Below are 16,471 nucleotides of genomic sequence, written 5' to 3'. Positions count from 1 at the left end.
TTCCATTTGCTCCCTGATAGGCAATACAGTGGCTACAGATAGGAAATACCATTGGCGTAACTAGGCAAACTGGAGCCCTGGGCAAAACCTGAGTTTGATGCCCCCCAGGCGCATGCCCGGTGCAACGCGCACCCCCAGCCCCCTTGTAGCTACGCCCAGTGGTGTATCTAGGCAAACTGGAGTTTGGCACCCCCCATGGGCAGCCGCCCTCCCCCATTGTGACCAAGCAATGATTTTTTACACCAGGTCGTTTCAAAGTCATCATCACATTATAGAACATGCCCCAACTCACAAATCTGAACACAGCAATAAGCCATGCCACACAGCAGAAATAATTTTTGTAAACATTTTCAAAATGCTTTCAAAATGTTTTATTACTGCTATGAAAAATTTTTATGGTGTTGTATCCAGTCCCCCAATTGGGGGAAACAGCATCACGTTCAATGTTATTTAAACTGGGAACCCCAGATTCTCCCTTTAAGGTAGATTTAAAAGGAGAATCTGGGCTCCCTAAACAAGTGATGCTGGAATCCACCCCCAAACAACATCAGTTGAGGCGATACAAAGCCCATTGTACTTGTGTCACGTGTGTGTCCATTTTTGTTTACTAAATTCTAGCTCTTTTATCTATGGGGAATGTACAATTAGTGTTTCTAAATCATGAGTTTTGGAAGAAATTCTGTCTCCACTGTGCCTAAGAGGCAGAAGAAGCAGTGTTTGGCTTTGGATATGCACTGCACAGTAGGACTACAGAGCTATGCAGTAAATGCTCATAAAAATAGGCTTCCTCCCAGAGCATTATATAATCAGAGGGAGTGATGTCATTTGTAACTGTGGAGAGTAGTCTCAGAAATTGCAGCCCTCCGCAGATGGGCAGCCACTCACCAAGTGGGAGGAGGAGGAGGAAGCCTGTCTGAATTGGTGACAAATGCAATGTGGGGTTTTATACATTGAGTAAGGGAGATACTGACACAGTCTGGCAGGGAAAGCAATCCGTCTCATCACACGCACTGGAGTCACACACATTTTGTTCCAGAAAAGCAGAAAATGTGCATCTATGCAGGACATTTCAGCCAGTGCAGTCTTTCTCCTCCCTGCATTCAAGGAGCACCTTCTCAGTCTGTTTCTCCTGCACAGCTGTTAAAGGCACAGGCACCTCATCCTCCTTTGCATTTGTGCTCCCTGGTTCTGCAAGCGTTCCTGTTGCATTGGTTCCAAATGGAGCTCAAGCTAATACTTTTTAATTCAGAGACTAGATGGGATAGTTTTATGGTGGAGAGAGAGCAGTTTTATGGTGAGGGTTACAGTTGTTGCAGAGTTCTAGACAACATGGTTTTACACCAGAGTACAATGTGACCTAGGAGGGTTTACAGGCAAAGGATTCTGTGTGTATTAGCATGTACAATTGCTTGTAGTTTATTTGAGAATGCAGAACAGCTCCCTTTGATGGTGAGGGGACAACTTTACAAGGAGTAGGGCTCCTGGAGTCTTCTCTTGTGATTCCCCTCAGTAATTACATCATGTACAAAGAAATCTTATATTGAAGAACTGGAACTTCAGGTCTCTGCAGAACTTACACTCAAAGGATGTTACCTCAACCAGGTTCGAATCCCCACTCTGTCATGAAGGCTTGCTGGGTAACCTTGGGCCAATCACTCTGTCCCACCCTAAGCATAGGGTTGCTATGAGGATAAAATGGAGGAGAGGAAAATGATGTAAGCCATTCGAGGTCCCCACTGGGGGGAAAGGCAAAGTATAAATTAAACAAACAAAATAATAAATAAGTCCTCCCAAATCAAGGCAAGAGGTGAGTATGATATGTAGTCAGGTAAATCAGGATACGTTGCTTATGTATTTACAGGAGTAAGAATGAGAAAGCAGCAGTAATTGGGGTCATGCCACTGTTCGAGAAAGAAAGATAGCTGGGGCTGCCAACAACCTGGAGAAAAAAAGTTCTGCTTCTTTAGTAGAGGGTTAATGGGATGTTGTGTACAAATCCCTATTACACATAAGGATTGGGCAGGGAAGCTAGTAACTAGGCTAAGATGGTTTGGCCTAACAGTTCATCCTGTTTTGCTTGATTTCTTTGTGATATCAGGCTGGACATAATCCACACCCATCCTGCTCTGCTTCCAAGATGCCTGAAAGAAGCTCAGGGTACTCTGTGTGCCTGTTTTGTGATGTTCCAGGAAATATCTTTACAAATGACACTGATGCAGTGAGGCTGCAGCTTTCCAAAAGGGGGGTTACAAAGAATGGTGGCAAAACTGTCTTCCTTCAGGCCCATTTTACCAGCTTCAGCCTCCTGCCTCGATGTGAAGTTCAGCTATGCTGGTCCTGCATCTGCCACTGACCATCCATCAGACTGCCTCTTACTCTCCTGCAAGCCACTGATCTGTCTGCTTCCACCATTTGAAAGTCCATGGCTGCCTACAGTACATTAGAGCAAAGCTGCATATGATGTGCAGCTCCACAGTACTTTTCCATGAAAACAGAATGCAACTTCTGGGGTGCGGTTTTTCGAGGGAGTCGTTTTTTTCTTTCTGCACGCCCACTTTTCCTGCCAAAAAACCCACAATTCCTAAGCTGCTTTTATCTGGTGGGGAAACCACTGTGAAGGTCTTAGACTGGTGCTGGTGGTGGCAATCTTCACTGGGAAAGGGGCACAGAAGAAAAGTGTTAAAAAACTTCTTCAAGAAAAGATTTTGCGCGACTTGGAAATTTCAGGTGATGGATTTACTACTTTGCCCCCTCCCAAGGTCTCCTGCCTTGGAACCCCTAGGTGTCACCATAAGTCAGCTATGACTTGACAGCAAAAAAACAAAAACAGAAACCCCTCTGCTGCTCAGTGTTCATCATCAGTTTCATGTGATGTGATACAGGGGAATTTGCCTCTTTATTTAACTATCAGGATTTTGGGATTTTATACTTCATCGATTACCCTGTAACCTCACCCTTCTTCCAAGGAGCATACACAGTTGCCCTCCTGTACTGTATCCTCTAAATAGCCCTGTGAGTTAGGCTGAAGGAGAGTGGCTGACCCCAGCCACTCAGTAAGCTTTGTGAATAGATTTGAACACAGTTGTCTGTGGTCCTGGTCTGACATCAAATGAATACATTACATTGGCTCAGTAGAATTAAACTGTGGTCTTTGTAAGTCCCATGATGTCCTGTTCATTCTGATGCATGAGTTGCTAGTTACTTCGGAACTTGCAGTGTTAAGGTAGCACCCTGACTTGGGACAGGAGGTAGGTTTCAAGTTAGAAAGCCCTTTGTGAGTGTTCACCCCATGCACCTGTTGCCAGGGCAGACACTATTAATTGTCTTGCTCCCTAAAGTCAGCAGCTGTCAATTTTAATATGTTTTCTGAGTTGGGAGGCCCTCTTGACAGCCATATAGATTAGCTGTCATTGTTTTAGGAAAGCTGCTGAACTCGGGGCTGGAGTTGAAGATACGTAGTTAGCTTTCCAGATTTTAAGTGATTTTTTTAAACTTAAAAAGTTAGTGCATTTTTAAAAAATCAGACAAAGGCATTCCTGTGCAAAATCCTTGTTTGCCAAGTCAGAGAGCCTTGAGGCTGTTTTTTCTAAGTGAATTACTGGGCTTTTGTCAAGGGAGGTTTAGAATGCAAACTCTGACAGGCTGTCCTCTGTAGTGGGTGCTGCTCTTCTTCTGACAGTTCATCAGCCAAACCCCTGACCCCACCACCCTTAATCATCCTTGCTTGTCAGTGATATAATTGCATGATTACCCACTCCTCGCCTCCCTCCCCACTCTGGGCTCCTTTCAGATGACTAACAATAGTGGTCTTGAAATACAAAATGTAAATAAAGCACCCAGACAAATTTTTCAGCCTTCATTCAGTGGGATTGAGCTCACACTCTCCTCTTTTGTCTGCGAACATGACTGATGAAGGCGTTCAGGGACAGGATGCCTTCAGTGCCAACAGAGAGGCTGACGTCATTGTGGTATCGAACTGGGGATTTCAGTTGCAGTCTGAATAAGCATCAGGGAGATTTGTTTGGGCTAAGGATGATAGGGATACAGGAACGAATGGTTTATTAGTTGTTTTTGATCAGAAGACTCCTGCCAATTATTGCAGAGCAGAATTCTTAAGAAGTAACTCGGCACGAGTTCTGAGATTAACTATAATTACTGGGGGAGGGGGGAGGAAATGTATTGCCTCCTATGCTGATTCATGCTCCTCTGCACTGCAACCTAGCTTTCATGGCTCTGTGAAATCCCATGAACATTGATGATATCCTATAAATAGAATATCATTTAAAATCCAAATGTTAATTATTTGTTAATTTTAATCTGGCTTTTCTGTGTTGTGATTTAATTGTAATTGCAATGTTTGTATTTGGGGTGTAAAATATGAAATGGTGATGATTTGTTTACCATTTATCTGTGTCTATGGAACCTGTGTTTTCCCATGCTGGTTAATCATCTGCAAGCTAGGCTGATACTTAACCATCTTAAAATGCAATTTTTTCTTAAAAATGGGAAGTTGAGCTGATAATATATAAGAATGTGGGCTAGATAGATTGTGAGCTTATTAATATTTAAACATTTACATGACAAAATGTCAATAATGATGGCTTTATTAAACAAAATATACAACTCTAAGTGCTTATCATCACAGAAGAAGAGGTTCATGTTTTTAAGCTTATGTGTATTTGGGTAACATACTAGTGGTATAGATGAAGATCCTTGGTCAAACCACATTTGATTTTAGAATTTGTAAATGTTTTTTTTTATCTAATTAGATTGGTAAGACTGTAAATCTGAGTATTCTATTTATAATTTACAGTTTACAACTACATGGTTATTTTCTTATATTCAGTTGATTGTTTATACTTCTATTTCCTCAACTTTCATTTCAGTTTTTGCTTTGCTAGGTTGAAAGTAAGTTTCCATCTTTTCCTACTTACTATTGATTGGAATAGGGAGAAAATGGAAATAAAAGTAGAATTTGTCATGGATGATGTTGGAACAATTAGTCCTATTTAAAGGTAGCAATTTAAAAGGTAGCATTTTAAACATTTTTGTTGTTTAGATTTAAGTCTGCGTCTTAGTCTGTATCTGGCCTTGAATGGAAAATCAAGTGAATAAGCTAATTCCTGACAAGATCAAAATAAAGCTCCTTTTTAGAATAAGAGTAGTCACTTGTAGATTCCCTCTCTAGTCACTGAATTTGTGATAATACCTGTTAACACACACTGTTTGATAATAAGGTTGTGACCCTTTCTTTCTGGGGGCCAAACTAGACATAACAGCATCTTTGTGACTACAGACACTTTGTGGACTACAAGGATGCCACTGCCATTTTAAATTCATTTCAAATTCATTAAATTCATTTCAAAATGCAGCAAGAGCCTATTCCTGATTGGGTCAGCAGTTCAGCAGGCTGAGGTATTCTTAATTCCCCCACCTGTGCCTCATAAAGTACTGAAATGGCTGCAATCCCCCCCCCCCCCCCCATGGCTGTTGCAGCACTTGAAAAGGTGTGGAGTGGGGAACAAGAGCACCATACGGTGGGCCTCATCAGGACTAGCCCATTCATTGTTTTTAAATTGTTTTAAAATGGTAACAGTGTTCTCATGGGGGCCACAAGCGTGCCCTTATATCTAGTATGTCCCTGAGGGTAGGCTAAAACTAGTATTTTGCTATCAGCATGAAGGCTGAATTAGTCTGTGTTATGTGAGAGGTCTAGAAGCTCCAGTTGGCCTGAAATACAGCAGCTGGTCTCCTGACAGGATAGGTTGCTGAAAGTACATGATCTGGCATTTGTCAGTAAATCCTTTTTGCTTTCTGATCCCCCTAAAGATCCTGATTTTGTTTTCTACCTAATAGGTATCTGGACCCAATATGCCACTCTTAACACTGTGTTGAAATCTCAGATTTTACGTGGATTATTACTTTCTTTGTCATCCACGTTAGATTTGTACAGGGAAGGTCATGCTGCAGACTTTTTGATAGCTTTGCATTTCTGTCTCTTCCTCTGAGAAATGGCAGAGCTCCAATTCTTATCTTTCAGAAGTGTGCAAGTCGTCTTATTTATACATGCATTTACTGCTTGGAACCAAGCTGATTTAAGGCAGTCTTGTTAGTAATTGTCATTGATATCTAGTATTCACTTTTATTGATTTTGATACACTATTTCAGGCCTTGTGTCCTTGTGATGAACTGGGTTTTTAAGTGTTCTAGCTTAAACCCCCAATAGACAGATGTATTTGGGATTTCTGGCAAATCTGGTAGGTGTTCTAACGTTAACCAGAAACTTGGCTTATGGCTCTGATACTTTCCAGTGGATAGAAAGTTGTAGCTACATCCCAAAGCCTTTGGTTCAAATTCCTTTGGTGCCAAAGACCCCACTGTGTAAGTTTGATACAGTGGTTGTGTCTTGGCTGCAGTTCCTTACCTGTGACAGAGTGACCACAGGTGGTTAAGAACACAGAAACTATGCAGCATGTTGGAAAGTGAAAGCATTCAACACGTTAGTTATTGTAACAGAAGATACAGTCTTGCTTGTCTAGCTAGAATGCAGTCCAGAACAAAAGGCCTGTTTATTCATGCATTTACATTTCTTGGTTCATAAGAACATAAGAAAGAGCCTGCTGGATCAGACCAGAGTCCATCTAGTCCAGCATTCTGCTACTCGCAGTGGCCCGCCAGATACCGGTTCGATGATGGGTAGCTGAACTTGTGAATTGCCTCCATAGAAATGTATTGGGTAATGAAGTTATATTAGGTAATAAGAAAGCTCTGGCCTGTAGTGATGGCTATTTCATCACAATCTCATTGCTGATGGTCAGTGTATCAGCATGTGTGAATTCCCATGTCTGCCCATGCAGGTCCTTTTTTGTATATCTCAGAATCTTGCACTGTGCGGGCAAACTGTTCCTTGATGAGGGCTATCATCATAAAATTACCTTTGAAAATGAATTATGCAAAGAAATTTGCATATTAGGATACATGCAATTAACATAATTTGCATACACATTGAAACAGCCAAGACACAGCTGGTGTACTTCTTGTGCTCAGTGTGTGATATTTATCATGCAGTGCTCACATTCAAGCTCCTTGTTGATCCTTAGTAGGAAATCTCTTGAAAAGGTTCTCTGAAAACAGTGACTGGAAGTTGAAAACATTACAAGAGGTGGAAGGAGGAGGAAATAATGTGCTGTTTTAGCATGTGTGGCCACTGTGTTTATCGTTGCCATTGTGGACTGTGAGAAAGCTCCGATTTTCTTAATTATCCCAAGAAAAAGAATTTGGATTTATGCCTCACTTTCCTCAACTGTAAGGAGTATCAAAGCGGCTTATAAACTGTTTTCCCTTCCGGTCACCACAACAGACACCTTGTGAGGTAAGTGGGGCTGAGAGAGTTCTGAGAAAACTGTGACTAGCCCAAGGTCACCCAGCAGACTTCATGTGTTTCCCAGATTAGAGTCCACCACTCTTGAGCATTACAATACGCTGGCTCTCAAGAGTTTATATGATGGATGTTGCCTAATCATTGTCAAACTGATAATATTTACAAAATTTGTTCGTTATATCTTTTCAGCCAAATGCAACTTTTCAGCCAGATTGTATCTAAAAGCATCTTACAAAAGTTTGAATTGATAACAATAGACAGTTGAAACAATGCTTATCCACTGATTCTTCCATCGCAGATAATTTTCATTTCTGAATCTTATACCAGGTCAGATAGCCTGATAACTTTTGAGGGAGATGGGGGTTGACTTTTCCCACAGTGTCTGGGGCAGATCACTCAATTAATTCCTGTGGATATGTCTTGCTCAACATAGTGTTCTCTTGGTAAACATGAAACACTGTAATTTAGGAAAGGCTGTTGCTTTGATTCTGTATGCGAGCCTGTGTCGACGCAGTTGCTCAGATCCTTGTTTTATTGTTGGCCTTTCAATCCTACCTTTACCCACCGTTTGAAACTTTGAACAAAGCTGATCAAGCAGAGACTGAATTGTCTGAAGCACCCTCTGTACAAGTGGCCTTACAAAGTTTTATGTTGTGTCTCTTAGTAAAGGTTTTCTTAAAGGAGTCCTTCTTATATTTCCTTCTACTATCTTGCATGAAAAACTTGAGCATCCGTCTAATCACACTATTTCCCAGAAGATGCCAATTGCAGCTTTACAGGTAGACTTGGTGACCGGTGCCAATTGCAATTATAGGGCTATGAAACACAGGTGAAGGGGCTGTTGGGTACCTGGGATGCCCAAAACTTGGCAAGCAGAGGATGGAAGAAGTGTCGTTAGCAATGTTAGAAACAGCATTGCAGTGAGGAAATGTAGTTCTCTGGTTTGAACCTCCAAGACCAGAGCAAGGCCAGGCTCCCTTAGTAGTGTACTTGTTAAATGTTTTGCTGATATCAGGTGTTCCTATGTGACTAGAAAGGAGGAGCACTTGGGGAAGCCACTGAGCTAAACATGTGTATATATGGTGGCTTTTGCTTAAGTTGGCAACACATGTATCAGTTTGGGAAAGTTCAACTGGAGTTCCTTGACTCCTTCAAGACTAACAGGGTTTTTTTTTCCAATATGAAGTTTTATGTCATGTGCAGGGAGATTTTATGCATCTGACTTTCAAAAGTTTATGGTGCAGTAACTTTTGTTAGTCTTTATGGTGCCACTTTGGTTTAATTTTGCTGAAACAGACTAACATAGCTACCCCACTGGAATTATGACTTTGGAAAATTATTGGCTCTTGTGGCGCAGTAGATGGCTACAACCCCTCCCTCTTCAGGCTTTCAAGACTGTGAGTAGTAATGGCTCCTGTACTTTGTATCCTCTTCTGCAAATTTATCTGATTGAGGAAGGCAAGAAAGCAAAGGAATACAGTTCACATCAGAGGTTTAACACAGAGAGATAATATTGTTGAGTGTCAGGCATTGGAATGTTCAAGCACCAAGACTGCTGCAATTATCAGAGGGACTTGGATGGTACTGGAGGACTGAGGAAGGTTTGTGTCAGTGCAAAAAGCTTCTAACCCTATTTCTCCTCATTACAGACGAGCTCATCTCCGCTTGTGCCTAGAACGTTTAAAAGTTCTGATACCACTAGGACCCGACTGCACCAGACACACGACCCTTGGGCTGCTCAACAAGGCCAAAGCACATATCAAGGTGAGAGTTGAATCGGCTGCTGTTTTGCCAGCACCATCCAATATACTTGCTTTTGTAACCAGATCACAGTCTAGCAGGCATATCTGAGCTCAGAAGGTTTAATCCATGACACTGATTAAATCAGAGCTGTATGCTCCATGTGGCTGTATCTTCCATAATACTCCATGTGGGTGGTGTGTTTTGTTCTCCCTCTTTCTCAAATCTATCTGGTATATAGCGGTAGGTGTGAGATATCGTCATGCTCATTTTAAACAGTAAATAAGTCAAAAGGAGGATGGTAAATAAGATATAGCTGCAATCCTATGCATGCTTCACTTGGAATTGGCACCTGAAGATTGAGGAATCTTTTTAATTAATATGACTGGGACTGGCCAGAGGGTTCAAATACATTTGTGGTTCAAATACTTGCTCAGCCTGGAGTGCCCAGTTGAGTTTCAATAAGATACTCTGCATGTCATCCTGATCAGTCTTATGGTGGTGAAACAAAATAAATGAAAATGTATTTCTTATTATTGGATAAATACCATTTAAAACAACCTTTGTCCAAACTTAGCTTTACAATCTTTGCAAATTAAGGTTTTTTTTAAAAAAAAAGTGAAATTGGCAGGGATCAAAAAGTCCATCAAGTCAAACTCCCAGAAGCAAAGAGGGACCAGTGAAATATCAACCAGCACGATCCAGTCCACGCACTGTGCCATCATGGGCAATGCACCCCTTGCCAACTAAGTACAGTGCTCAGTTTTGTAATTTTAATCTCCAGCCCAAATCCAGACACACATTTGCCATAAACAGAGAGGCAGAAGCTTTGGATGACCAGAGTGAGTGAGACCACTGAGTTGTTTGTGTGGTGCTAATGTGTATTAAATCTATGCAAATTGTAAAGGCTTTGTAGAATGTTCTAAAGAGGCAACACAAACATAATAGCCGATAAGAAAACAAAGAGCCATACTATTTTAACACAGCACAGTAGGTGCTCCTGCCCTCAGCTTCCCAACTCCTCTTCTGATGGTTCACTTTCACAAAGGGTAGTGCCAGGCTCACAGGGATCAGGCTGTGCTAAAACACAGTGGAACAGCTTGGGCTTAGCAAGGGAGGGGAACCCTGCTTGTTTAAACGGATGGCATTAGCCTGAGATGACTCTAAAGAGTTATGCAACATGCCATCCATCAGGAAACCCCGTGCATTGGCCTGGTAAGATTTCCTAGTTGCAATCAAAGGAGTCTGCAGTGGATTACATAAACTATTATTCAAATGGGTAGTTGCTTTGAAAAAATACTTACTAAACCTCCAAAGGCTATGCCAACCACCAAATTTAAACTGGGGGTGGCCAGGAGGGGGGAGTATTAAAAGCAATCTGATTCAGGCCTGGTTGTTCCTGAGTTAGGGAATTCAGATCCACAGGTGGAGGGATCTGGTAACACCTCCCATTTGAATTATGCCTAATGTTCAGACTCACCTTGATTTTGTTCTCTACATGACTAACCCAAATGAGACAGACGCACATCAGTTCTTGGTGCCAGTAGGAAACTGGTTTGGTGCCACTGGGGAGCAGAAATTAGTTTCAGATGTTAGCAAGAGGGAAGGAAAGAGGCAGAAAACAGCTGGCGAAGGGATGCAAATTAGTAAGTGCTGGGCTGTCTTTTTGTCACGGCAGAAACTTGAAGATGCTGACAGGAGAAGCCAGCATCAGCTTGACAACTTGGAAAGAGAGCAAAGGTTCTTAAAGCGAAGACTGGAGCAGCTGCAGGGCTCTCAGGAGATAGAACGAATACGAATGGACAGCACTGGATCTACCATTTCCTCAGATCGCTCTGATTCAGAGTGGGGTGAGTACTTATCTGTAGCTATGACTTTGTGGCCATTACAGCACTCAGGCAAGAATGCAAAGGATGGAGAGTTTTTGCTTTTCTTGACTTCATCGGTTAATAGCTTTATGTTGGTTCAACAGGTAAGAGAACTTGGCTCTCTTACCAGATATTGTCTATTCTGTGCCTTTTCTCCTAAAACAACTTTACTGATAGTTCCAGATACCAATTTTACCCATGGGGCTATATGAGAGCCTGTGCTTGCTTGCTTTTTTTTTAACCTTTGATTCCCATATTCTGCTTTTTAAATTATTAAATATACTGGACCATTCAAATATGTGATCTTTCCATCTGTAGGTAGTGTAGTCCTAGACTGTGCCATTTATTTTTCTGGAATTAAGAGTCCCAACGTACACACCACAATGTATCTAAATCTATCTATCTTATTTCATCCATCCATTCAGTCAGTCTCTGAGAACATGAACTAAGCAAGTTAAGCAAGGGTATCCAGTTGATTTCCATTATACATTCAAAGCACAGGATTATGTAATGTCTGCATGTAAAGGTATAGGACTAGATCCAAAGGTCACCCCTCCTATAAAAGGCAGTTCTGTCAGTGAAATGACTTTTTTGCAGCAATAAAGTATGTTTCTGTCTCTTGTTTCTACCTCCCTCACCCCAGAGACCTTATCAATAATTTAAATACAAGTCCAGTGTCTGCTAAACTAGGAACATGAGTTAAATGTGTCATAATACCCCCAAAAGCACTGATCAGCTGGGAACTAAACTGGGAACTGGAGTTAGATGTGTTATAATTCCTTCCAAGGACTGATAAAACAAGGCTTTAAAAAATCCTTCCTTGCCTAAGTGTGCATATGACAGGTTTCCCACCCCAAAAAATTGTGGGACCTGACTACAGCATTATCAGATAATTCCCTTTCATTGCCCTTAAATGAATAGTGACCTTGCACTGTCACTAACCTAAGTGTGTCTCCTTCTTTTGCAGAAGAAATTGAAGTGGATGTGGAAAGCACAGAGTTCTCCCATGGAGATGTGGATGATATCAGCACAACCAGTACGAGTGACATTGATGACCACAGCAGTTTGCAGAGTGTTGGGAGTGATGAGGGTTACTCCAGCGCTAGTGTCAAGCTCTCCTTCACTTCCTAGAGCGTGGTGCTAGGGCAGAGCAGATGATTTCTTTGGGGCAATTGAAGTTCTCATGGCAGGGCTATGATACAGTGTTTTTCTTCTCCAAACCACACATCAACAGCTAAGCTTGGAAAGATGCATCTCTAGAACAGCTCCATGGGCCAACAGGAGGGCGGGAATCCAACTGGGGAATCAACCACTCTCCAAACTGTCATAGCCCCAAATCCTGACTTAGCACTGAATCCTTAGCTATTTTGAAGTCTGAGACATCACTCCAGTAGTCTTCAGTTGGACTGAGTTGGCTTCAGCTGGACTGCCCCTGTATAGTGGAAGGTTTTGCTCAGAGATTATTTGATTGGAAAGAGGGTCTTGGTAATTCAGACTCTGATTCTTTCATAATTTGTCACATCTCCTGAAAAGTGACCATTTTTCACCCCTTCCCCATATCCAGACTTAACAAGCTTGTTAAGACCCTTTGTGGTGCTAATAAAACAAAAGTCTGTCCAGTATACATGGTAATAATTTAGCATACATGGGATATCCATGTATATGTCCCAAGCTATGGGACAAAGTAGGTAAAGTGAATTTATTGCATCAGCCTCTCCTGATGAGTTTGCACAATACTCTGAACTTCAAATCTCCATTGTTAGGCTTCTAAAAATTCCAGCATTCATCTTAAAGCAGATTTTTTTTTCTTAAATTGAACAAGAGAACTATGAAGTCAGACAGTTTGTGTACTCTCACCAGCAGAAGTTAGTCCAGACATGGCTTTCTACCCACTGGGTTTCTCTAGCCAGCTTTGATCATTGTTACCTAAGAATAATAAAAGTAATAGTGAGAAGCTCTGCTCATGCCCTGTGAAAGAGAGGTGATGCAAATCTGGAAGCAATTCTCATTCAGCTCAATTTTCTGCTGGACATTGTTTCGAAGCAAGAGCTTGTGCCGCAGAGTTTAGTGCTAGGGTTCCAAGCTGTAATTTAACAGCACACAGTGCAACTGCTGTCTGGATTCAGTGGCTGCCGATATAACTCTTGACACAGAATGTGATGGTCCCATCACAGAGAGTAAAAGGCAGACAGATGAGCCTGTAAAAGGAATGATGTTCAGAAAAGGCACAGCCTCCGTTCTGAGCCACAAAGACTTTTTTTTCTTTTGCAAATTATTTTGATAAATGTTTGTAAAAGTGTTCAGGTGACACAACTTACATGCAACGATGTCTTTTTAGAACTCATAGGCATGATTCTGCAAATGTCTTTTTATAATTGACGCCAATGGAAAGGGACCTGCTTTTCCTGCTGCCAAGCACAAAAGGAACAGGAACTCTCCTTGGGTTTTATGGCTCTTCCTTTGATTTCCTTTTTGGAATCTCTTTGCAAACTTTGCCACCTGGATCCTTATCCTAGTCACAGAGATTCATAGTTAACATAGCACATCTCTCATTGGTAACAGCATAGTTCTCCAGGGAAGGCCTACAGTTCATACCTGTGCAGAAACTGTTGCTCTTAACAAAATAATATTGTATCCAATGTTTTATCTTTTTTTTCTTTTGAGATCAGCTTTCTAACCTGCACTTTGAGGTCTTCTTTGCTTTTCTTTAAGCTTTTTATTCACAAGGATTCTTATTGTTCCTTTTTCAAGTTTTAAACTTTGTTCCTTTTTTTTAAGAAAAAGAGACTTCATTTATGACACTTGTTGGACTTTGTTCACCTTCTAAGTAATTTGCCTACCCCTAATTACTAAAGAAAAAAGAGAGAAAAATAAGAAAAAAATGCTTTATAAAACTCATAACTTATTGCTGATTATAATTAATGGGTTGTTAATTTCAGTCCTGTAGATTTAATTTTATTAATTTTAGATAGGGCTGGCAACAACAAAAAAGACAAAATTTAAAAAAAAACAAAGTAACCTCATTTAGCAGTGCAGTGGAATTGTGTTTAAATGTTAGCAATGGTTCTGCTTAATAGTAGCACTTTAACACCATTAAACATTTCTGTATCTGAAATGCACTGTGTTCTGCCATCTTGGTCACTCATGAGACTTTAGAATACCCATGTTTGTTGTGCCTGGGTTTTTTTTTATAAACTTGTTGGCCATGTGATTAGATACCCCCCCATGACTTAATCATGTAGATTTTGTCTTAATACAGATATGCTGTGTGTGTGTATTTATACCCATGTTATTCATTTCACTCCAAAGCTATTATTGTGTCATATACTATACAAGACACAAATTTTAGAACCTGTGTCATGAAATAGAAACATAATGCCACAGGGTTATAGTATGTTTAAAGCAGGGGATTTACTTTTTTTCCTGTTTATTAAAGCGTGGATCCAATTGTTTATCCTTACCAACTGATCTCCCCTGTGTGACTGTAGAATACTCTGGCTTACTGCATGTGGTGATCTCTCCCTCTAGTGGCTGGAATAAGAACCCATTAGTTGTTGTCAAGAAGATAAAACTTTCAGTTGAACCAGTAGGAGTGACTTTATAGAACTACTATTGGCCCATTGATCTGCACATTTGAAGCCATGGGTCTTAACACTATATTATGGGATTGTCAGAATAATGGATGAGAAATCAAATGAGCAAATTTGCATCTCTGAGCGCTAATGCTTTCACAAGTCACAAAATCGGCCATAGAAGCTCTTTGGGTCTATTAATGTAGTATAACTGGAAAGTTACAGTAGCTTGGTAATAATCAGGCAAATACTTTGTGTTCAGAGCTTAATACTTGCTTTATTGGACTAGGGGGAAAACCTCAGGTAGAAGAGCCAGGGAAAATGTTTTCCCCCCTAGAAAAATGCTGCCACCCCATGGCAGAAGGTACTGGGCCAATTCCTCAGCTCTTTATGGTGCATGCAGATCACATCTAGGGGATATTTCTGGGATAAAAACATGAAGCACAGCTGCCTCTATCACATTTCTCACACAGTGATTGATGCTTCCATAAAGTCACTGTAACCCTTGGTATAAAGGCTTGTTCAGGTGCAAACTGATGTTTTAAGGTACAAGAGTCAGTATAAAATTGTGTCAGCATCCTTTTCAATCTATTTTACAAAGAAGAAAAGAGTTGCTCATATCTATGCAACTTAGTCTGAATAGTGTATCTCATTTCACCTATTATTGCCCATCTCTAGTGAGACAAGTAAACCACAGTAATACATTTATTGCCTGAAGTGTACCAGCCTCCTGTTTAACATTTAAATTGGCATTGCTGTTGATGACACTATATACTGACTTTGTTAAATTGTGATATATCTTGAAGCTTTACCAACCTTCAGAGACTGTTTTTCTATATAGATGTATGCCACTCATTTCTAGTATTTATAGTTTCGTTTAGACTAGACTGCTAAATGCTGATCATATTACTTTTTAAAAAAGGACTAACATTCTTATTAGGACTGGCCAAAATATCACAAAATAGCTTTTGAGTTCCCTATAACTATTCATTAGTTGGGTGATGGAGGCAAGGCAGATTTCACAATGCATTGTAGTCTTTAGATTCTGCCAATAAGCCATGCAAATGGTTTTCTCTTCCTACCTTCTTGTTTGTACTTGTTTGCAGCTTGATGAAGACTATCTGGGAATTCAAAAGCTTGCACTATTTTGGGGTATTTTGGTTGTTTCTAATAATATGTTATGATACTATTTGTTGTCTTTGGAGTGGGGGTTCCATGAGCCTATACAACTACCTACTATTTTTGGTAAACTGGCAAGTTGCTGAAGAAAGATAGGAATTGACCAAACCTGCTTTGTTTACACTGCTTAATCTTTGGTCAGCCAGTACTGAGTGTCTTCTATCAAGTAAGCTCAGTATTTGGGTCCCAAAGTATATCACTCCTCGGAAGGAACTCCTTTCAGTAGAATGGGATTTCCTTGCCTTCTTGTTCCCTCTCCTAAAATGCTGCTCTATGAACAGCTTGAAGGGCAAGCTGGAAAGAGGAAAAACAGCAAAGACACTCTCTTCCATTAATGAAAATTTGCTGTGGGCTCCCATGTTTCTCTTCTTTATTAAGCAAGAAACATTTGGAGAAAGGAAAACAGCACGTAACAGTCTCGCTGGTTCTTGACCAGTGTATCAGGTTTTTGCCTCTTTGGGAAAAATTCCTAGTCTTGTTTGCATTAGTGTTTCATTGTTGCCTATATTGAGGTTATTTTTAAAGCCGTTAAAGCTGCTTTGATTCCACTAATCTGAGTAGGAGCTTAGGGCTAGCACTTTCAAAATTGTGTTGCTGTGCATCCTGGATTTACCATTCTCCCGGGAGTATTAGCAGACGTCCGCTCACTGGGAAATTCTGTTGTCCCAAAGGTTACAAGCATAGAAGTCAGATAATAGCCAAACAGGTATCCTGACTTCAGTCATCAGGAA

At 40.8% G+C, this 16,471-nt stretch overlaps 1 protein-coding gene across 4 annotated transcripts in view; it reads left to right on the top strand.

Annotated features, from left to right (window-relative positions):
- The window catches only part of MXI1 (MAX interactor 1, dimerization protein), a 75,415-nt gene extending 60,966 nt beyond the window's left edge, over window positions 1–14,449 (top strand). For all 4 annotated transcript variants that reach the window (XM_048505597.1, XM_048505600.1, XM_048505598.1 and 1 more), the window contains exons 4-6: window positions 9,031–9,145; window positions 10,800–10,971; window positions 11,957–14,449. In XM_048505597.1, the coding sequence (XP_048361554.1) occupies window positions 9,031–9,145; window positions 10,800–10,971; window positions 11,957–12,120 (451 nt within the window). In that variant the 3' untranslated portion in view covers window positions 12,121–14,449. The remainder of the gene's footprint in view (window positions 1–9,030; window positions 9,146–10,799; window positions 10,972–11,956) is intronic.
- Window positions 14,450–16,471: the final 2,022 nt, after the last annotated feature.

This window comes from Sphaerodactylus townsendi, linkage group LG08 (genome assembly GCF_021028975.2).
Source record: "Sphaerodactylus townsendi isolate TG3544 linkage group LG08, MPM_Stown_v2.3, whole genome shotgun sequence".
NCBI classification, from domain to species: Eukaryota; Metazoa; Chordata; class Lepidosauria; order Squamata; family Sphaerodactylidae; genus Sphaerodactylus; species Sphaerodactylus townsendi.
Note: the sequence above shows the minus strand (reverse complement) of the source record. Positions and strands in the feature narration are given on the sequence as shown.